Source organism: Oryctolagus cuniculus, chromosome 21 (assembly GCF_964237555.1).
Source record: "Oryctolagus cuniculus chromosome 21, mOryCun1.1, whole genome shotgun sequence".
Classification (NCBI taxonomy): domain Eukaryota; kingdom Metazoa; phylum Chordata; class Mammalia; order Lagomorpha; family Leporidae; genus Oryctolagus; species Oryctolagus cuniculus.
Window position 1 is genome coordinate 27,616,788 of NC_091452.1, and position 21,397 is coordinate 27,638,184.

The 21,397-nt window shown below is 59.8% G+C and overlaps 1 protein-coding gene across 3 annotated transcripts in view; it reads right to left on the reverse strand.

The window, feature by feature from the left end:
- Positions 1 to 21,397, reverse strand: part of TXNRD2 (thioredoxin reductase 2) — a 41,293-nt gene that overhangs the window by 19,260 nt on the left and 636 nt on the right. The window contains exons 1-10 of one of the 3 annotated variants that reach the window (XM_051837302.2): positions 20,599 to 20,749; positions 18,596 to 18,661; positions 12,531 to 12,587; positions 11,935 to 12,079; positions 11,411 to 11,485; positions 9,545 to 9,623; positions 9,184 to 9,246; positions 8,415 to 8,485; positions 1,465 to 1,484; positions 768 to 859 (exon numbers count right to left, since the gene is read on the reverse strand). In XM_051837302.2, coding sequence (XP_051693262.1) covers positions 768 to 859; positions 1,465 to 1,484; positions 8,415 to 8,485; positions 9,184 to 9,246; positions 9,545 to 9,623; positions 11,411 to 11,485; positions 11,935 to 12,079; positions 12,531 to 12,587; positions 18,596 to 18,661; positions 20,599 to 20,701 — 771 coding nt within the window. In that variant the 5' untranslated portion in view covers positions 20,702 to 20,749. Of the gene's footprint in view, positions 1 to 767; positions 860 to 1,464; positions 1,485 to 8,414; positions 8,486 to 9,183; positions 9,247 to 9,544; positions 9,624 to 11,410; positions 11,486 to 11,934; positions 12,080 to 12,530; positions 12,588 to 18,595; positions 18,665 to 20,598; positions 20,750 to 21,397 lie in introns of those variants that run through there. The other 2 variants (XM_051837299.2, XM_051837300.2) reach the window with 2 other exon arrangements.

Here is a 21,397-nt window from a genome sequence, read left to right on the forward strand (position 1 = left end):
CCAGGCAGCCCTGCCTCGCCACGCACCCTCCCTCATGGGAGCCCTGGGTCACCGCACACCTAATGACAACCTCAGACTTTAATGGGGTGGCTTCTCCTTGAAGAGGTTGTTGTTAAAACACAAAAGCCTCCATCACTCCAACTGCAGGAGTTTGCAGCCAGTGTGGAAGGAGACAGCTACCCCCTGCCCCCCCCCCCCCGCACCTGTGCCGACATTACCAGGTGGCGAGTCTGAACGCAGCCCCTGGGCAGTGGACAGAGGCGCGGTGGGACCTGCAAGGGCTGTGCTGACCCCTCCCTGGGGGCGCCCAGGACAGAGGTCCCTGGGGAGGACTGTGCTGGGCGCTTGCTCCTCGCATCTCATCTGGGTCTGGGACTGACAGCACTCCAACCCGCCTCTTGGCTTGCAAGGGTAGTAGTTGTGCTCAGACCCCAGTGTGGGGAAGGGGGGAGTCGGGAGGGGGCGGGGAATGGCACTTCTGCGACACCCAACGGCCACCTACTCATGGGACCACCGGAAGGAGGAAGCCAACCAGCTAAGGCCAACCTGGCAGCATGCAGGGGTCCCTGGCTGCAAGCTCCCCGTGCCAACCCCTCCCTCTCCCTCCTCGGGGGTGTGTGTGTTTCCACGTTTCTGACAAGCTCATCCAACTCAGAGTGTTAAGGATTCAGACCACGCAGGCACCTGTGAGGTGTGGCTGGCAGGCTACAGGGGACCACAGCGGCCTTGGCAGGTGGGGCGGGGGGCTGGGGGCTGCAGGGCTCTACCTGGTCAAAGCCTCGCAAGGGAATGCTTCGGATCATGATGGTCGTGTCCAGCCCAAGCCCTGTGAGGAAGCCAGCACACTCCAAGGCCACGTCTGCAGGGCCGGAGGCTAAGGAACAAAGGCGAGACCCTGGCAGCCCGTGCCCCTCCCCCCCACCCTGATGTCTCTAGTCTGATGGCCCGGGGAGCGGGGGATGGGGTTCGGGCTCCCACCAGCGCCCACACGGGCCAGGCTGACCGCTGCCCTCCTCCCCTGGGGTGTCTATCCAGCTCTGGTGTTTGGTCTCTGCCCCAGGGCTGGTGTCCACTTAGTGATGGAGAACTCCAGGCTGGCGCTCACGCAGGAAGAAGCTAGGGCCTTGCAAGGGCTTTTATCTTCCCTCCGCGGTGCCCCTGCTGACCCTGGGCCGCTCCCCTGCGGCTCCTCTCCTGACCTCCCCTCCCCCCCACCCCAGGCTCCTCCTGGAGGAACTCAGGCGGAGCAGAGCCGCTCCTGGGGGGAGACCCTTCCCTGCTGCCCGGCGTGGCAGCTCAGGAAGAGCCTCCAGGAAACCCTAGCCACGGAAGGTCAGCCTCAAAGTGTCCCCCAGGCACAGGGGCCTGGTCAGATGCAGGGAGGGCGGGCAGCTGGGGAGGGGGGCAGGGGCAGCCCTATGCAAAGAGCATCCACGTCCCAAGACAGCTGTTTGCAAAGGATACAGCTGGCCCCCACCACCAACCTGTTAGAAAAAGGGACAAAGAGAGAGAAGCAAGTGAGTACTTGTGTGACCCGCCCCACCCCCCGGGAGGGGGCAGGAGCTGGGGTCCCCCGCGAGGGACAAGAAGGGCCCTTGCTCAGACTTCGTGCCGGGTGCCCACGGCCAGCTGATGGGCGCCGGGTCTGCTGTTCAAACAGGCTGCTACAAGGAGGCTCAAGGCGCTGCCCAGGGACTGCAGGCTGCGGAAACAACCCGGCAGGCAGTGCCAGAGGCAGCAAATTGCCTGGTGCTGGGGGCCGTGTGGTCCGTGGCGAAGGGCACCTGTCTCGGGGCAAGGCATCCGGGATTCTGCCGACGGGTGGACGGGATCCCCCGGGAGGGCACGGGGCTGTCCTGCCCAGAAAGGAGTGCTACCCAGGTCACCCCACTGGGTTGTGGGTGGGGCTCTCGGGTTAGTGTTATCTGCGCAAATACTCTGGGGCCACCACCGACGGCACAGGGGTCCATCCTGCGCACCCAGCCCATCACACCTGGCCCAGGTAGATCTGGCAGCGGAAGCAGGGGCTGAGGGCATGCGGGGAAGGGCACTCGCTGGAAACACGTAACGGCATGAGTAACTTAAGTCCTCTTCTGCTATCCAACGCCACACACTAGGTACTTGCGCTCATGAATGTACGCAGACGCCCGTGCAGACAGACCCGTGGCTGCGGAAACACGACACACGTGCACACGCCTCGGCCTATGCGAACACAGCACCCACACACACCCACTCACACGTGCACACACGGCATACGTGCACACAGCACCTGCACAGGCGCGCACACGCCAAGCGGCACAGAGCTGAGCGCAGAGCGGGAGGGAGCCCCAGCAGGGGTGGCTGCATGTGGGTGGGCTCGGCAGAGCACCCCCTCCGGCCTTTGAACGCGAGGAGGCGATGTAAGGACGGATAAGCCCGATGTCAGCGCTAATCCCGGCAGGTACTAATGATATAATTCCATCTCACAAAGCGGCGGATCCCCTGGGATGCTCCGCAGGGGCCCTGCGGGGAGCAGCTGGCAACCAGGGCTTCCTCACAGGAGTGGGGGACACAGCCGCCAGGCTCACGGCGTGGCGAGCGGACGGGGCTCTGACGCCGGGCCGGCCACGCGCCTGCAGCTAGCAAGGAGGCCGGGGGGACCCTGGGCATGGGTCCGTGCGACCCCGGACATGGGTCTGTGCGCGCACACGCGCAAGCGTGGACAGCCACACCTTCCAAGTCACAAAACCCAATGGTAAGATAAGAAAGGCCACTGAAAACACAGAACCCGGGCGCTGCGGGTCTGCGGTCTGGAGCGTACAGCAGAGACGCAGGAACACATTGAACTGCGTGGGGGCGGAAGCCGCACGCCCCCGAGAGTACATAAGAAGGTAGAGGCAAGCCGGCGCTGCGGCTCACTAGGCTAATCCTCTGCCTTGCGGCACCGGCACACCGGGTTCTAGTCCCGGTCAGGGCGCCGGATTCTGTCCCGGTTGCCCCTCTTCCAGGCCAGCTCTCTGCTGTGGCCTGGGAGTGCAGTGGAGGATGGCCCAAGTGCTTGGGCCCTGCACCCCATGGGAGACCACGATAAGCACCTGGCTCCTGGCTCCTGCCATCAGATCAGCGCGGTGCGCTGGTTGCAGCGTGCCGGCCGCGGTGGCCATTGGGGGGTGAACCAACGGCAAAGGAAGACCTTTCTCTCTGTCTCTCTCTCACTGTCCACTCTGCCTGCCAAAAAAAAAAAAAAAAAAAAAGAACCTAGGGGCACGCGAACGTGGTCTGCATGAGGCCATGAGAGAGCGCAGCAGCACGGGAACGTAACCGGCAAGAGCGTAGCTGCGTGCCCCAGACAACGTAAGAGCGTGGCGGCGCGACCGTGACCTGCGTGGGACCGTAGGTGCGTACGAGCGTCCCGTCAGCGCCGCACGCATGCACGCAGCACCCCCTCCTTGCTTGTCTTGGGACCTGGGCGAAGCCCTGGGGCCCGCGGTCCTCCAGGCCCTCTTCCCACGTGGCCAAGCACGGGGGCAACCGTCTTGGCGGCCACGGCCCCTGGGAAGTCCCCGAGTCCCGAAGTGCGCCCCCCGCCCCGAGCCTCTCGGTGCGCAGGCGCTGTTTCCGCGGAGGGGGATTAGCCTAAATCACAGGGCGGGCTTTCTCGTTTCCAAATCAAGAATTGTTGGGGGGCGGCGGGGAGGAAGCAGCAACAAAGGCATTAATTCAGGCCCTCGAAGCCCCCGGGCTTAAGAGAGCTCTCCAGCTGGCTCCCGTGCTCCGAGGGAGGGCGACACCCACACGCGGGCCGCACCTGGCCCCTCGGCAGCCCTGCCGGCGCCCCCAGCCCCTGTGTGCGGGTCCCCAGCCTCAGGGACGCGCGTGGGGGGCCGGGGCGAGCGGGAGCCCTTGGCGGAAGTTGGTCTCCCATTTGCTGGACGCGGAGGGAGGCTGAGCAGCCCAGCAGTCGTCTTGGCTCGGATAAAATGCACCTTCCTCCCTCCTGCCGCTCAGAGCCTAGCCCGGCAAAGGCTGACGGCCCCCACAGAGCCTGGAGCCCGAGGACGGACAGTGTCAGGGCCGACAGCTGCACGCGAGTGCACCCCCACCGCAGTCACCCTCGTGGGGACCGGGCCGGAGGCTTCCCGCGCACACAGCAGCAGCTCCCTGGGCCTGGCTGTTTCCGCCTTTTCTCACCTTTTCCACACCGCCTCCACCTGCTCCGCTCAGCCACGCCGAGCCACGGAGCCCTCTCTGCACCCCTACTGTCCCAGCAGGCCAGCCGACAGGGGCACCAGTGTGGTGCCCACCCGGAGTGCCCCCCAGGGCCCTGCGCTGGCCAGACCCCGCCTTCTCCCAGGGCCAGCCGGCTGTGGCTCGAGTCCCGCTGGCCTGAACCGTGACTGCGGGGGCTCCCTGCCTGGGGTCAGCCACCTGTTAGGGTTCTAACGCATGCACTCAGCCGCCGGGGGAGCGGTTGCTGACTCTCTGTCCCATGGAGGAGGCCTGGGCTTGGCCACCCCGCTGCATGGAGATGCACCTGATGACCCAGCTGTCTGCTCCCGGGGCAGGAGGAAGGCAGGCCCTTGGGGCTCGGACCCCTGAGCATCCTGCAGGAAGCCAAGTCCAAACGTCGCCCCAGGTCCCGGGAGGCGCTGGGGGGCCAGGGCAGAGTAGGCGTGGGGAGCAGCCCCCGGGGTCCATATTAATTTCAGCTCCATTTTAAAGGCGAGTTAAAATAAACACGGGGAATATTTATAAGGCAAATAAATCTGGCTGAAACAGCCCCTCCAAGCGTGAGCCGAGGCCTGCCCACCCGGCCCCCAGCCCAAGCTGATAAAATACAGAAATGCTACCGTAGACCCCGCGGGCTTATTTTGACTGGGCCAAGGAATGTAACATGTAAACAGTGACTCCCACGTTACACTGTTACGACTTGCATTAGCAAGGGCCCGACAAAAGGCGTGTTTCACAGAAGCATCGTTCGGGGATATATCTCCAGCGTGATTTTTTTTTTAAAAAAACATTTCCTCACATAAATCATGCTCAGAACAGAACGGGTGACTGATACATTGCAAACACTTTTTTTCTCCCCCCTCCTCTTAAACAATAACATACCTAGATTCCTTCTAAATGAAAGGTCCTGGGGAAAAAAAAAACTTCTAAATGTGTGTGTTTTTTTATTTTTTGGAAGAAAATAAACACCCGTGGTTTCTTTCCTGATCAGAATACCTATGCTTGGGTCTTCCTAGCCCAGCCAGGTTTGTTTCAGCCTCACAGTGGGGGGGGGGGGGAGCTGTCCCCCAAACCCTGGCCACACCTTGCTGGGGTGGGCAGGTCCAAGCGGGGGTGGGGGTGGGGAACACTGTGTACCCACAGTGCGGGGTCCCCTTCCCCAGCTCCACCACCCCTCGGGGAGGGGGGAGCAGCCTTTGCCAAGAAATATGCACCACCAGGCCGGCACCGCGGCTCACTAGGCTAATCCTCCGCCTGCAGCGCCGGCACACCAGGTTCTAGTCCTGGTCAGGGTGCTGGAGTCTGTCCCGGTTGCTCCTCTTCCAGGCCAGCTCTCTGCTGTGGCCCGGGAGTGCAGTGGAGAATGGCCCAAATGCCTGGGCCCTGCACCTGCATGGGAGACCAGGAGAAGCACCTGGCTCCTGGCTTCAGATCGGCGCAGCGCACCAGCCGTGGCGGCCATCTGGGGGGTGAACCAACGGCAAAGGAAGACCTTTCTCTCTGTCTCTCTCTCACTGTCTAATTCTGCCTGTCAAAAGAAAAGAAAAGAAATATGCACCACCAGTGTTTGGAAAATGCTGCCTTCAGGGACAGGCGAGAAGATGACCCAAGCACATGGGCGGCTTCAGCCTGGATGGAGGGGCTGGCCTCCAGGGAATGGGGTGGGGGAGTGGGGACGGGAGACTATAGCCATTGCCATCAAGGCCATGGCCATCAAGGCCATCACATCATGTGTTCGACAAGACAAAAAATGAGGCCAGACCCCACAGCCAAAGCTGTAGGTGGGACTTGGGACCCCGAGGTGGGGACTGAGGGCCAGGCTGTCGACCAGCAGGGGAAGATAAAGACTCAACCTAGGCAAGGCTTGAAGGAAAATACAGGGGCTTTTTATTTTATTTTTCTGGAAAGAGCCTTGGCTGGGGAGCAGGGTATGGTGGGGGTGGGGGGATGACACAGGCCTTTCTGAACATGTAATAAATCTAAAAGCCATTAAGTGTAAAAAGAGATTTAAGTTACATCCAAAAAAAAAAAAAAAGACAAGTTAAAAGACGCTGAGACGTAGCTGTGCCTGCATGACAGGGGAATCGGTCTAACACGAACAGCAGCTGGGAGATAAGGCCAAGGAGAGAGGGGAGGGAGGAACCTGCAGGGGGTGGGCGCCAAGGCCCACGCTGCCGACACGCACTCTCATTTTCAAAGAAGGCCAGTGAACAGCAAAGCGTGTGTGGAAAAAAACTGAATTAAAAACGTTTGCTGTCCAAAACAAAACAAAACAAAACACCAGATCCATTAATCCATTCGTAAATTTGTAACGCACATTTCCTATGCACTTTTCCAAGACCCCCTGCGCGGAAAACGGGGACAATCATCAGAGAGAGCAGAGAGATCGCCAAAGATAGGAAAAAAAAAAAAAAAAAAAAAGAGGGGGCGGTGCTGTGGTGTAGCGGGTAAAGCTACTGCCTGCAGTGCTGGTGTCCCACATGGCGCCGGTTCTAGTCCCGGCTGCTCCTCTTCCGATCCAGCTCTCTGCTGTGGCCTGGGAAACCAGTGGAAGATGGCCCAAGTGCTTGGGCCCCTGCACCTTCGTGGGAGACCCTGAAGCATCTCCTGGCTCCTGGCTTCGGATTGGCGCAGCTCCAGCTGTTGTGGCCATCTGGGGATTGAACCATCGGATGGAAGACCTCTCTCTCTCTCTCTCTGCCTCTCCTCTCTCTGTGTAATTTTTTTTAAATTTTTATTTATTTTTTATTTTTTTGACAGGCAGAGTGGACAGTGAGAGAGACAGAGAGAAAGGTCTTCCTTTGCCATTGGTTCACCCTCCAATGGCCGCCGTGGCCAGTGTGCTGCGGCCGGCACACTGCGCTGATCCGATGGCAGGAGCCAGGTACTCATCCTGGTCTCCCTGGGGTGCAGGGCCCAAGCACTTGGGCCATCCTCCACTGCACTCCCTGGCCACAGCAGAGAGCTGGCCTGGAAGAGGAGGCAACCGGGACAGAATCCGGCGCCCCGACCGGGACTAGAACCTGGTGTGCCGGCGCTGCAAGACGGAGGATTAGCCTAGTGAGCCACGGCGCCGGCCTAATTCTGTCTTTCAAATAAATAAATCTTTAAAATAAATAAATAAAAATTAAAAAAAATTTGAAACAAAAAATTCACTACAAAAAATTTTTTTTTAATTTCTACATGAAAAAACAAATCACCAAATCAAAAGCCAGACCCCCGGCCAGGAAAGGCGCGAAGAGGTGCTGTGAGTTCAGCTGGGGTTGGGGAGGAGCCTGGATGTGCCGGCCGCCGGGACCGGGACACGCCGCGGGGGGTTCGGAAAGTTTCCGTACCAAAATGAGCTCATGTTTGGATTGCGCTTTTCCCATTAACCTTTCAGAAAGTCCCTCATCTAGATAAAATGTGGCTGATCAGCTCGCTCTACCAGCACAGCTACTGTCAGAAACCGGAACGCGTCAGCAGGCACCGTGGCTTGTGCCAGGCTGCACCTATGTCCTCGTCCCACACAGGAGCACGGGTTCCAGTCCCGGCTGCTCGCTCACTCGCTCTCCCTCCCTCTCCCTCTCCCTCTCCCTGTATCCCTCCCACAGCAACCAAGTGTCTGTGCACCAGCATCTCCCAAAACAATGGGGCGTCTCCCAGGGCACTGGAATATGATGCTGCCTTCACAAGGCAGGCACCCGGGGCCCAGGCTGCGTGCGGCACCGAGGCCAGGGAGTGCACCCTTAGACATGGCTATGCCGGCACGTGACCTTTGTCTGGTCGCCACAGGAAAAACACGTGAGGCCAGGCCCGGCCTGGCAGCAGCGGCAACCATGAACGCGGCCCACACCCGCACCTGCACCTGCACCTGAGCGCCTGGGTCCAACCCTGGCTCCCTGCAGACAGAAGCTGGGGACGCCTGCGGTCCGCACGGCAGGCCCGGCTCCCTAGCTCGGGGACAGTAGCACCCCTGCTCCGCGTCCACTCGCGCGGACAGGCCTAGGCCGCCCCTGGCCACCTCGGGGGCTCTGCCACCAGCGTTGGCGGCTGTGGGACGGGCCTCTGGCGCCCTCTGGTGGTCTCCCTGGGAACCTGCGTGCATGAACCCCCCGCGCTGGGTTTTGCAGCCCAACTTGCACTGAGCGGGGCAAGGGGAGGGATGTCCCCCAAGCAAGGTCCCTTGCTCACCCGGCCCACCCCGCAGGCGCGCTGGGGCTTACGTTTTTCCGGGGGATTCCTTCAGCCAGAAGATGTCGTCGCTTGTGATCCCATACTCCGAGGCACCTTGGATCTGCGGGAGGGGAACGGGACACGCATGATGACACCGCCTGGGGGCCTGGCCCCCTCGGGCCACCGCTGCCCCTGTCCCCACCCAACCCAGGGTACCTCCCAGGCTAGTGCCTCCCAGGTGGGTGTGGGGCCGGCAGCTTTCTCTGGGACCCTTGATCCACGCCCCGGGCACAGGACCCCGGCTCAGGATGGGGAAACTGGGCTCAGGGTGCCAGCGGACCCTGAGGGCTCTGTGCCCAGGACGGCTGAGCCGACGGAAAAACCCCAGGGTCCAGCGCCCACTCAGTGGCCTGTGAGTCAGATGTGCAGGCCGGCAAGAAGTGGATTTCAAGCGATTAAGGATCCCAGTTGGCTAAAAAAAATTAAGAAGGCAGGTGTTTCTGGGGTTTGCTCAGGGAAGAACTAGGACACCAGCGAGCCTTGGCAGGGAGCTGGATGCACCGCCACCAGGGGGCGCACTGTCCCAAGCCGCCGCTGCACCTGCTGCACCCCGATGCCAGCCTACCCGAGGAAGTTCCGGATGCTCCCTCCCGCAGGCCCCACAAGGACCTGGCCACGCGGTGGGCAGTGCCATCTCCTATCCCCGAGACAGCATTAGACAGCGGGGCGACGATAGGAGTGAAGGAGATAGGAGCGGGGTGGGGGAGGAGTCTGGGATGAAGGCCACGGACGTGCCCGCGGGCAGGCAAGGACACTCACGAGCGTGGGGTACCTGGGCCGTCCTCCAGTGGCAATGACGATGTGATCCGCCGAGAGCAGAGTCTGCAGGAGACACCAAAGAAGCCACGGGTTTTGCAAACGGGGACGCTGTGGCGCCCGTCTGCCGGAGTGCCCTGCCCTACAGGGTGGCCCGCAGCTCAGAGGCCCCACGACACTGGCACATGGCTGTCTCGTCCCCTCCGAGCTGAGCCCCACACGCTGTCCTGCACGCAGGGGCAGGGATGACGCCACGCACAGCTTAGTGTGTGAACCCCCGAGAGCAGCAGCGAGGCCACGCACAGCCTGGAGTTGGTGCCCAGGGCCCGTGGGAGCCGAAGGGCAGGGCGAGTTGGGCGCTCACCTCTTTCTTGTCCTTACTAACGCCGAGAACTGTGTGCTTGTCAATGAACCTGGCCTTGACGTTCAAGTATTTGACTTTCCTGCAGGAATCAGAACAGTGGTGAGAACCATGAATACTTGGGGGGATGGTTCCTTTGTACCCCAAAGATCACCGCTGGGATGAACTACAGAGCCCTGGGGCTGGCGCAGTGACGCAGTGGGTAAAGCCACTTGTGACGCCACCATCTCCTACGAGCACCAGTTCGAGTCCCAGCTGCACCACTTCTGATCCAGCTCCCTGCTGATGCGCCTGGGAAAAGCAGAGGAAGATGGCCTGAGTGCTTGGGCCCCTGCACCCGCGTGGGGGACCTGGATGGAGCTCCTGGCTCCTGGCTTTGGTCTGGCCCACCCCTGGCTGTTGTGGCTATTTGGGGAGTGAACCAGCAGATGGAAGATCTCTCTCTCTCTGTTTCTGTCTGTGTGTGTGTGTGTGTGTGCTCTGTGCAGACTGCTCCAAGGTGATCTGCAGTCGGCCACCCAGGCAGACACCCCGTGTCCATGACTCAGGTGAGGCAGGAAGTGAGTGGACAGCCGTGCCGGCATGTCTGGAGGGGAGGTGGGGGTGATGTTGTGACCGCAGGTGTCAAGGCGGGGACAGAAGCCAGCCTGGAGTGGTCCCAACAGCCGGCACTAGACCTGGAGCAGTGCCAGGCTCTCAAAGCCAATCCTTATCACCTCGGGGTGTTCCATGGGGAGCCGAGGCACCCACCGGGTCAGTGCCACCCTCTGTCTTCAGGGGTGCAGGGAAGCCGGGAGAATGGGACCATCGAGGCTTCCGCAGCCTAACAGTGTTTGATTTTTTTTTTAAGATTTATTTTATTTATCTGAAAGACAGAGTTACAGAGAAAGGCAGAGACAGAGAGTGGTCTTCCATCCGCTGGTTCACTCCCCAGATGGCCGAAACGGTCGGAGCTGCGCTGATCCAAAGCAAGGAGCTTCCTATGGGTCTCCCACGTGGTGCAGGGGCCCAAGGACTTGGGCCATCCTCCACTGCTTTCCCAGGCCACAGCAGAGAGCTGGATCGGAACAGGAGCAGCCAGGACTAGAACCCTAGAACCGGCGCTCATATGGGATGCTGGCGCTGCAGGCCAGGGCTTTAACCCGCTGTGCCACAGCACCAGCCCCACAGTGTTTGATTTTATTTCAATGAAACAGGCGACAGGCTGGGAACTCCTCTCTGCTGGTTCACTCCCCGAATGCCTGCCAAAGCCAGGGGCCGGAGCTCCACCCAGGTCTCCCACGTGGGACCCACCCACTGCAGCCATCACCGCTGCCTCCAGGGGGCCTCATTAGCGGGAAGCTGGAGTCAGGAGCCTGAGCCGGGACCACACCCAGGCAGCGTGATGTGAGAGGCGCCGGAGTACACGGCCACTCACAACCACGCTCTGCAATCAGGACGGCAGTGCTGGCTCCTGGGGGACAGGAGCAGCCGCCCCGCCCCAGAGCCCGCAGAAGTTCTCCCGAACCCCGAGCCCTCACCTGCCTCAGTGGGCCGCACCGCAGTGAGCCGGGGGCACCCTGGGCAGCAGGGCCAAGACACAGCACACTCAGGGCAAGGGCCAGAGCACAGCAGAAAGGCAGGGAGAACCCAGCTCTGCGCTGGCCTGGGGAGTCCGCTGGGGCCCTGCCTGGGGGAGGCACCTGCCACGGGGCTGCCCGGGCCCAGCTGTGCCACCTGCGGCACCTGGAGGCCTCCCCGGGTTCTCCTCTCCGTGGGTCGCCTCCTGGCCCAGCCCTGTCTGGCCATGCAGCCACCCTGGCCCTCCCGTGCTGCGAGGACCTCAGGCCCGCCCGCCCCTGGTCCCAGGGCGGCCGCAGCACTGCCCACCTCTCCTGCAGCTGGACGCGGTGCCCCCAGTTCAGGGATCTGACGTGGTTCTGAATAGCTTCTGCCATTTTGCTCCTGGTAACGACAGAACGCAGAGTTAGCGAGCCGGAAGTGCTTTCAAAGGTGGGGCCTGGCGACAGCCACCCTCCTGCACGGGGGTCGGGGTGGGGCCGGGAGGGGAGCCGCGCCTCTGTCCAGGTTTGGGGCTGTTGGGACCACTGGCGCCAGGGCAGGGGGGTGGGTGGCTTTGTCTCACAGCCACCAACACAGGGACTCTGCACCTCCAATGTGCACACCCAGCCCATGTGAGAATCGCTGAGCCAGGACCACGCCTCTCCTGCACTGTGCCGCCGTCCCTGGGTTCCACGCAGCAGGTACAGCGGGCCCTTCCCCCAGTGACAATGGAAGACGTCTCCCGGTGTGGCCAGGGCTGAGAACAGCTGGCTGTCCCCGATCCGGCTCCCCAGAAGTGTTCACTGACAACAGCCACCCTCCGCCCCCTCCTCCCAAGGGAAGCTGCTCACCAGTCGTGCCGGGCGGGCTGGGCCACCTCCCAGCCGTAGCGGCCGGCGTCCCGGATGGCGCCCCCCAGCAGAGCCGCCTGGTGCATCAGCTTCTTGGGGATGCAGCCCACGTTCACGCAGGTGCCGCCAAGGCCCCACCTGGTGCCTGCGGGGGGAGGAGGAGCTCGAACTGCCATCCAGGGCGCCCGAGGGGTTCCCTGCTTTTCTGGGGTGTTTAAGAATTCTTTGGTGGGCTGAGGTTGGCGCTGTGGCATAGCGGGTAAAGCCATCGCCTGCAGCACCGACATCCCATAGGAGCGCCGGTTCGAGTCCCGGCTGCTCCACCTCCGATCCAGCTCTCTGCTGTGGCCTGGGAAAGCAGTGGAGGATGGCCTGAGTCCTTGGGCCCCTGCACCTGCGTGGAGACCTGAAGGAGCTCCTGGCTTTGGCGTGGCCCAACCCTAACTATTGTGGCCATCTCGGGAGGGAACCAGCCAGTGGACCTTTGAAAAACAAGAGACTAGAAACAGGGCCCTGTCCAGAGAGCATGGGCAGTGAGGGAAGGGGGCTGAGTGGCCCCACCCCCACCCCCACCCCACCCCCGCCCCGGCGCCCACCTCGGGGAGAAGGCTCCACATAGTCCAGCACGGCCACCTTCCTTCCCAGCTGGGCGGCTGCAATGACAAGACAACGCCAGGTGAGGCCAACAGCGAGTTTGTTTAGGGCTAGGGAACCCTGGACTAGATCAAAGAAAGGGCCCCGCGGGCCAGCGGCACCTGCTGAGCAATGCCAGTGACCTCTGACCCTGCCATGGTAGCCACACAGCTGCGCCACCCACCAGCTCTCCAGGGCCCTCCTCATTGGCGTAACCCCTCGGCAGAGCCCCACCCCCACCCCATGGAGCCTCCTGGCTGCCCTCCCAGCCATGAGTGAGGCCACTCAGGGTCACCAGTCCCAGGCCCTGAAGCCAACTCTGCCATCATGACCCAAGCAGGTAGCAGGTCCTCCATCCGGCCATGGGCACAGCATTCGCACTGGGGCCCTGGATATAACGGCCTGGGGGGCCGTGCTGGACCTAAACCTCCTGAACTGGAAGTGCAGGAAACAACACAGCACTCACTCAGGGTACGGATGTTAGCAACTATGACTGGGGGGCTGCCCTGTGGTATAGTGGGTAAAGCTGCCGCCTGCAGTGCTGCCATCCCATATGGGTGCCGGTCCAGGTCCCGGCTGCTCCACTTCCGATCCAGCTCTCTGCTATGGCCTGGGATAGCAGTGGAGGATGGCCTGAGTCCTTGGGCCCCTGCACCTACATGGGAGACCTGGAAGAAGCTCCTGGCTCCAGCTCCTGACTCCAGCTTCCTGCTAACACAGACCCCAAAAGGCAGCAAGGGATGGCTCAGGTGGTTGGGGTTCCTGTCATCTACATGGGAGTCCAAGTTCCTGGCTCCTGGCTTTGGCTCCACACAAATGCTGCAGGCTTTGGGGAGTGAACCAGCAGAAGAGAGCTCCCTCTCTCTCTGCCCCCACCCCCATGTAAAACCAAAAGACAACCCACAGAACGGGAGAAAGTATTTGCAAATTATGGACCTGCTAAGGGTCTCGTGCACAAAATCTAGCAGCAGGTGCTACCGCACACGCGGCACACTCCCATCCCACACTGGGGCACCTGGGTCAAGTTCCAGCTACTCTGCTTCAGCTCTGGCTTCCTGCGAATGCACGCAGCGTTTGGAGCGTGAACAAGCGGATGGAAACTGTGCTCTTGTCTACATTTCCAATATAGAAACCTTTTTTTTTTTTTTTTTTGACAGGCAGAGTGGACAGTGAGAGAGAGAGAGAAAGGTCTTCCTTTTCCATTGGTTTACCCTCCAATGGCTGCTGTGGCCGGCGTGCTGCGGCTGGTGCACCGTGCTGATCCGAAGCCAGGAGCCAGGTGCTTCTCCTGGTCTCCCATGGGGTGCAGGGCCCAAGGACTTGGGCCATCCTTCACTGCACTCCTGGGCCACAGCAGAGAGCTGGCCTGGAAGAGGGGCCCTGCACCTGCATGGGAGACCAGGAGGAAGCACCCGGCTCCTGGCTCCGGATCAGCACGGTGTGCATGGAGGGTGAACCAATGGTAAAGGAAGACCTTTCTCTCTGTCTCTCTCTCACTGTCCACTCTGCCTGTCCAAAAAAAAAAAAAAAAAAAAAAAAAAAAAGAATCCAGTGCCCTGACTGGGACTAGAACTTGGGGTGCCAGCACTGCAGGTGGAGGATTAGCCTATTGAGCCCCGGCACTGGCCACAAAACCATTTTTTAAGAAAACTTACGGCAGCCCACACTGTGGTATAGCAGGTAAAGCCACCGCCTGTAGCACCAGCAACCCATATGGGCGCTGGTTCAAGTCCTAGTTGCCTTGCTTCCAATCCAGCTTCCTGCTAATGCGTCTGGGAAAACAGCAGAGGATGGCCCAAGTGCTCCCACCCACATGGGAGACCTGGAAGAAGCTCCTGGCTCCTGGCTTTGGATCAGCACAGCTCCGGCCGCTGCAGCCATCTGGAGAGTGAACCAGCAGATGGAAGACCCCTCCCTCTCCCTCTCCCTCTGTAACTCCTTCAAATAAATAAATCTTAAAAAAAGAAAACACGAGTATTGAAAAGAAGAAAAAATGTTTAAACTCAGTAATAAAAGACCTTTTAAAAACAGAGTCTGCATGGATGTTTCTTTCCTTTTTTTTTTAAGATTTATTTATTTGAAAGGCAGAGTTACAGAGAGGCAGAGGCAGAGAGAGAGAGAGGTCTTCCATCCACTGGTTCAGTCCCCAAACGGCCACAAGGCCGGAGCTGTGCCTATCCAAAGCCAGGAGCCAGGAGCTTCTTCCGGGTCTCCCACGTGGGTGTAGAGGCCCAAGCACTTGGGCCATCTTCCACTGCTTTCCCACGCCACAGCAGAGAACTGGATGGGAAGTGGAGCAGCCGGGACTTGAACCAGTGCCCATATGGGATGCGGGCACTGCAGGGGGCGCTTTACCCACTACACCACAGTGCTGGCCCCTGCATACACGTTTCTTCAAAGATCGTTACAAATGACCAACAAGCCCATGAAAAGATGCTCAAATCTGTAAGCACCAGGACAACATACAGCAGCCACGGCTCCACACCCACTCAGGGCGGCTTTAAGGGCAGATAACCAGCAGGTGGCGAAACTGGAACCCTGGGCACTGCAGGTGGGCAGGTGATGGTGCAGCCGCTGTGGGAAACAGCCTGACTGCTCCTCCAGTGGCTACTCAGGGTTACCACGGGGCGGGGACAGGCAGCCACACGCTCACAGCCACAGGGCTCACAGTGGCCACAAACTCCGCCTGGGCCACCACCCAGCGTCCATCACAAAGGGACACATAGGAAGTGGCATGGCCAGAAGCTGCAGTCCTGACACGCACTCTCTCTCGTTTAGTTGTTGTCTAAAGCTTTACGTCAAATAAGAAGGAGGAAGTGACCAGTGGGGGCCGGGCTGGAGGAGGGAACAGAATTTTCTGGAGCCAGAGGAAAGTGCCCCGAACCGTGACGGCTGTGCAGCTGTGAATCTACAGGAAGCCACGGACGCCCTTTCAACAGTCACACTGCACACGCACACCTCAAAGATGAACTCATACACACAAGCATCTTAGGAACGTCAAGGAAAATGCCTACTATGAAAAACAGACTGGTGCTGTGGCCCAGCAGCTTAACACCCTGGCCTGAAGCGCCGGCATCCCATATGGGCACCGGTTCGAGTCCCGGCTGTTCCTCTTCTGATCCAGCTCTCTGCTATGGCCTGGGTTAGCAGTAGAAGATGGCCCAAGTCCTTGGGCCCCTGCACCCACGTGGGAGACCTGGAAAAAGCTCCTGGCTCCTGGCTTCGGATTGGCGCAGCTCTGGTCATTGCGGCCAACTGGGGAGTGAACCAGTGGATGGAAGACCTCTCTCTCTGTCTCTACCTCTCTCTGTAACTCTACCTCTCAAATAAATAAATATTAAAAAAAAAAAAAACCTACACATGGATTTCAGATTTTTTTCTTTTTACACCAAAAGACACTGGTCTTTTCAGCCCATCTTTCCACGAACTTTTTGAAGGACGCACGTCTGGTATCACTTATATCTCAATAAAGTTGTTATCTAAAATATGAGCCACTCAGCGATAAATCTGACAGAGAGATGTACAACGCGGCAGGCTACAGCAGAGTGGGCCCTCGGTCTTTGAGGGGGTCGGCGTCGGACCCCCCAGGGTGCCAGCACCTGCAGACGCTCAAGTGCCCCACGTAATGAGGTGTGGTGTTTGCGCAGAACAGAAGTGCGCCCGCCCGCACGCTCTAAATCATCTCTGGATCGCTTGCATCTGGCATCTAATACAGAGGAGTTGGCTGTACGGAGTAATAGCACGCAAAACTCCACGAGTTCAGTACAGACCCAATTTAAAATATATATACACATGCGGGCCAGTGCTGTGGTGTAGCTGGTAAAGCTGCCGCCTGCAGTGCTGGCATCCCATGTGGGTGCTGGTTCGAGTCCTGGCTGCTCCACTTTGGATACAGCTCTCTGCTGTGGCCTGGGAAAGCAGTAGAGGATGGCCCAAGTGCTTGGGCCCCTGCGCCCACGTGGGAAACCTGGAAGAGGCTCCTGGCTCCTGGCTTTGGATTGGCCCAGCTCCAGCCATTGCAGCCATTTGGGGAGTGATCCAGAGGATGGAAGACCTCTCTCTGTCTCTCCCTCTCTTTGTAATTCTGTCTTTCAAATAAATAAAAATAAATATTTTAAAAAAACACTTAGATAAGAGACATGCTACATGACAACTGATCCACTTTGGGGCCTTCCATGGGAGAGAAGTTTCTTTGAGAGGCAGAGAGAGAAACAGATAAACACAGAAAGAGAGTGCTACATCTGGCTCACTTCCCACTTCTCCCTAATGCTTTCAAATAAATAAATCTTTTTTTTTTTTTTTTTTTTTAGATTTATTTATTTGAGAGGCAGAGTTACAGACATAGAGAGTGGTCTTTGATCTGCTGGTTCATTCCCCAAATGGCTGCAACAGCCGGGGCTGAGCCAGGCTGAAGCCAGAAGCCAGGAGCTTTTTCTGGGTCTTCCATGAGGGTGCAGGGGCCCAAGCACTTAAGCCATCTTCCACTGCTTTCTCAGGCCACAGCAGAGAGCTGGATAGGAAGTGGGGCAGCTGGGACTCGAACTGGACCCATATGGGATGCCGGCACTGCAGGCAGTGGTCTAACCTACTACACCACAGCGCTGGCCTCAATAATTTTTTTTTAATTTAAAAAAGCATGCACAGTTTGTGGCATGTTGGTTAAATTTAAAACAAAGCTGGGGACGGCACTGTGGTGAAGCAGGTAAAGCCATTACCTGCAGTGCCAGCATCCCACATGGGCACCAGTTCGAGTCCTGGCTGCTCCTCTTCCAATCCAGCTCTCTGCTGTGGCCTGGGAAAGCAGAAAAATTGGCCCAAGTCCTTGGGCCCCTGCACCCACCTGGGAGACCTGGAAGAAGCTCCTGGCTTCCGAGGGCTGGCGAGGTGCCGACCCCCAGGCTCCTGCCCCCGCCCCCCAGGCTGGCACAGAAGCCAGGCAGTGGATGGAGGATCTCCTCCACATGCCTGGAACCTGGGAGCCACACAGGGTTCGGGGGAACAGCCGCCGGCTGCATGCAGACACCGTCTCACAGACTGGCCGGGTGCCATCTGCGCTGGCGTTACACACTCTGTTCTTTGCAGGATGACGATGACATCGGCCCAGGATACTTTCCTCAGAGCCATCCTAGCGGCTGAACAACGCGTGGCTGTACCCAGAGTCACGGTTCTGAAGACAGAGGGCCAGGGGGTCACCCTCTCATTTGGGCCCCACCTCTCTCCCCTGCCAGTCACCCACATCGGCTTCCACAGCGCTGCCCATATTCTCGGGGTGGCTGGGAACCCCTGCAGCAGGGCACGGGGTCCCCAAGAGCAGCCAATCTGTGCGCTACCTGGTGATATCCGTGGGTGGGTCAGGGTGCAAGGACAGGGAGCCGGTGGCAGGAGGGGACGGCAGGGGACACAGCTCGGTGGGGCTGCAAAGACTGGGAAGGTGAGCGGGCCCCCGCAGCCGAAGCAAAGGAAGGAAGAACCTTCTGGAAGCATCCAAAGGACAGGGAGGAGGAGCAGGCATTGTGGTGCAGCGGGTTAAGCCGCCACTTGGGGTGTCTGCGCCCTACACTGCAGCGCCTGGTTCTAGCCCCAGCTGTTCCGTGTTTCCGACCCAGCTTCCTTGGGCCCCGCCACGCATGAGGGAGGCCCAGATGGAGTGCCAGGCTCTCCGTCCTTTGGTTCCAGCCCCGGCTGGTCGCAGGCATCTGGGGCGTGAAGCGGCAGCGGGTGGAAGATCTCTCTCTGTGTGTCACTCTGGAAAAAGGTTGAGGACGCTGGGGAGGGTGTGAGAGCTGGGAGTGACGGCTAGGGAGGCCGATCCTGGGAGCCCTGGGTGGGCTGAGGACGGCCACTCAGACCTGCACACCGCACAGCCGGGAGGCGGCACACTGGGCACGAATGGCCCTGGCAGGCTACAGAGAGGCACTTGCTCCTGGACTCAGGCTCTGCAGAAAGGACACTGCCACCCTCTCCAGGAGGCCCCGAAAGCTTCGAGGCCCTGCCACACCAGCCGGGGCATGGGACATGGGGCACCTACCTTCCTTGGCGCAAGCCAGGCCGCCGGATCCCCCGCCGATCACCAGGAGGTCGTAGGTCGGCTGCCCTGCTGGGGAAGGGGGGTGAGTGAGAAGGAAAGCAGACCTGTTAGGTCCCCTAACATCTCTCAAGGGCACGAAGCCTGGTCTGGTCAAGGTCGGAGCAATAGCTCTTTAATCACCAGGGAGACCCCATCCTGCAGCTGTCACGGGTGACAACGCATCAGAGCCGAACACGACGACCCCACACCTGTCCCCGATCATGCAGTGGGGTGCGTGATGACCTCTGCAAACCACACCCTACACACACCCACCCACAACTTCTCTTAGCTACCCAAGAACACAGGGGGCTGTGCTGTGTGCCGCAGGCGAAGCCACCACCTGCAGCGCCATCATCCCATATGAGCAGCAGTTCGAGTCCCAGCTGCTCCACTTCCAACCCAGCTTCCTGCTAATGCGCCTGGGAAAGCAGTAGAAGGTGGCCCAAGTCCTTGGGCCCCTGCACCCACACTGGAGACCCAGAAGAAGCTCCTGGCTCCTGGCTCCAGATTGACCCAGCAAATAAATAAATAAATCTTTAAAATAAATACATAAAAGGGCAGCCATGTCTCATGGAAGCCAGTGGCACAAGCAGGCACCTGAAGGCCCGTCTGCTGAATGTGACCCGTAAGACTGACCAGGCTATGGTCAGAGCTGCCCCAGCCCAGGTCCAGGCTTTTTTTATTATTATTATTTCCAAAAATTTATTTATTTAAAAGTGAGAGTTACACAGAGAAAGATCTTCCATCTACTGGTTCACTCCCCAAATGGCCGGCAACAGCCAGGGCTGGGGTCAGCCAAATTCAGGAGCCAGGAGACTCTCCCAGGTCTCTCATATGGGTGGCAGGAGCCCAAGCACTTGGGCCATCTTCCACTGTTTTTCCCAGGTGCATTAGCAGGGAGCTGGATGGGAAGTGGGGCAGCCAGGACTCGAACTGGCGCCCGTCTGGGGTGCCAGAGTCCCAGGCGGCAGCTTTCTAGTCCTTTGAGCTTGCTGTGACATCACCTTGCAAGCAGCTCAGGTCCTGCCCCCTGCAGCCCAACCCTGCAGCAAGCGCCACCTATCTGCAGTCTGCAAGCTGCCAGCAGAACTAGGGGTTCTCCCACCCCAGAGAGGAAGCCCTGGAGGGGTGAAAAGAAGTGCTCTGACCTGGGCCCCAGGTTGGGAAGACCAGCAGGAGGCACCAGCCGCCCCCACCTCCCTACACACACAGCCCACCCCCAGGGAAGGAGGGAAACAATGGAAACAAAGCAATCTGCAGGGGCTGATGCTGGGGGGGTGGGGCGCATACTCAAGGCTGGGGTGTTGGGGCCGGTGCTGTGGTGCAGCGGGTAAAGCTGCCGCCTACAGTGCCGGCATCCCATATGAGTGCCAGTTCAAGCCCCAGCTGCTCCACTTCTAATCCAGCTCTCTGCTGTGGCCTGGGAAAGCAGCAGAAGATGGCCCGAGTCCTTGGGCCCCTGCACCCATGTGGGAGACCTGGAGGAAGCTCCTGGCTCCTGGCTTTGGATCAGTGCAGCTCCGGCCATTGTGGCCATCTGGGGAGAACCAGCAGATGGAAGACCTCTCTCTGTGCCTCTCCTTCTCTCTCTGTGTAACTCTCACTTTCAAATAAATAAATCCTTAAAAAAAAAAAAGACCTGCAGCGGAGAAAAGGCCCACGGCCTCCCCCACAGCCTTGCCCACCCAACTCCCGTCCAGCAGCCGGCATGAGACACGGCAGGCTGGATGTGGTGCGCATGGGAGTCACGACTGACTTCCAGTGACTCCCAGCAGTGCCACGCATGCTCCCAGTGAATGCCCCCAAGGCCTCTGATGGCTCTGACAGGCGCCCAGGAAACCAAGGCCAACTTCTGGCAGAAGAAATGGCCCTCCTGCCCCCACCCCCCCCCCACCCGGTCTGTCCTGTGCCATTGCTCTGTGGTGGGGCAGGGGGTCCCCAGGCATCGCTCAGAACACCCCTACCTTCCATTGCAGGTGGCCTGTCCTCCCTGTCGCCAGCACTGGGCTGTCCTGCCCCGAAGCCCTGCACTGTGTCCCCAAGGTCTGCTATCAGAGCCGGCCACATGGACCTTGGGCTTAACTTGGGCGGTTTGCTCCCCACCCTGGCAACCTCACACACAAACGAGCGGGAGCCACTGGGTGTGATAAACAGTGTGGAGCAGGAAGCCTGGAGGCCCCGAGCTGGGAGTAACCACAGTGCATTCCTCCTGGCCAATGCCTCCACCGGACAGAGGCAGTCCAGCGGCTCCGACCCGCGGGGTGCTCCATCCGAGGTCCCAAGGGTTCAGCAATGCACCGTTAGCAGCAACCCGAGGTCCTCCAAGGCCGGGCCCATCCCCCAGGACCCTGCAGGGCCCTCCTCCCTGCCCAGCTCCCTAAGGCTTCAAAAAATAACAGCTCCGCCCATCCCCCCCCAGGGGGGCAGCCAGCCATCAGCCTGAAGTCCGCACTGGCCAAGGTCACCTGCTCCGCCTCCCACAGCTGCACCAAGCCCTGACCTGTCCCTGATCCTGTAAAGAGGCAGGGACTCTGTCCCACGGTCCACGAGCCCAGAAGGGGGAACGGTGGTCACCGTGTGCACGTGTGGCTGGGGACTGGGCTACTGTGTATGCATGGGCTTGGGCTCACCTTGGCAGATAGGGGTGCTGGGGCCTGTGCACGGGGGTGGGGGGGTGTTTCCTAGAGAGCAGGGTGTGAACCCTCTAAAGTGACCAGGCAGGGCTCTGCTCAGGGGCAGGTAAGGTACAATTACCGCCCTGGC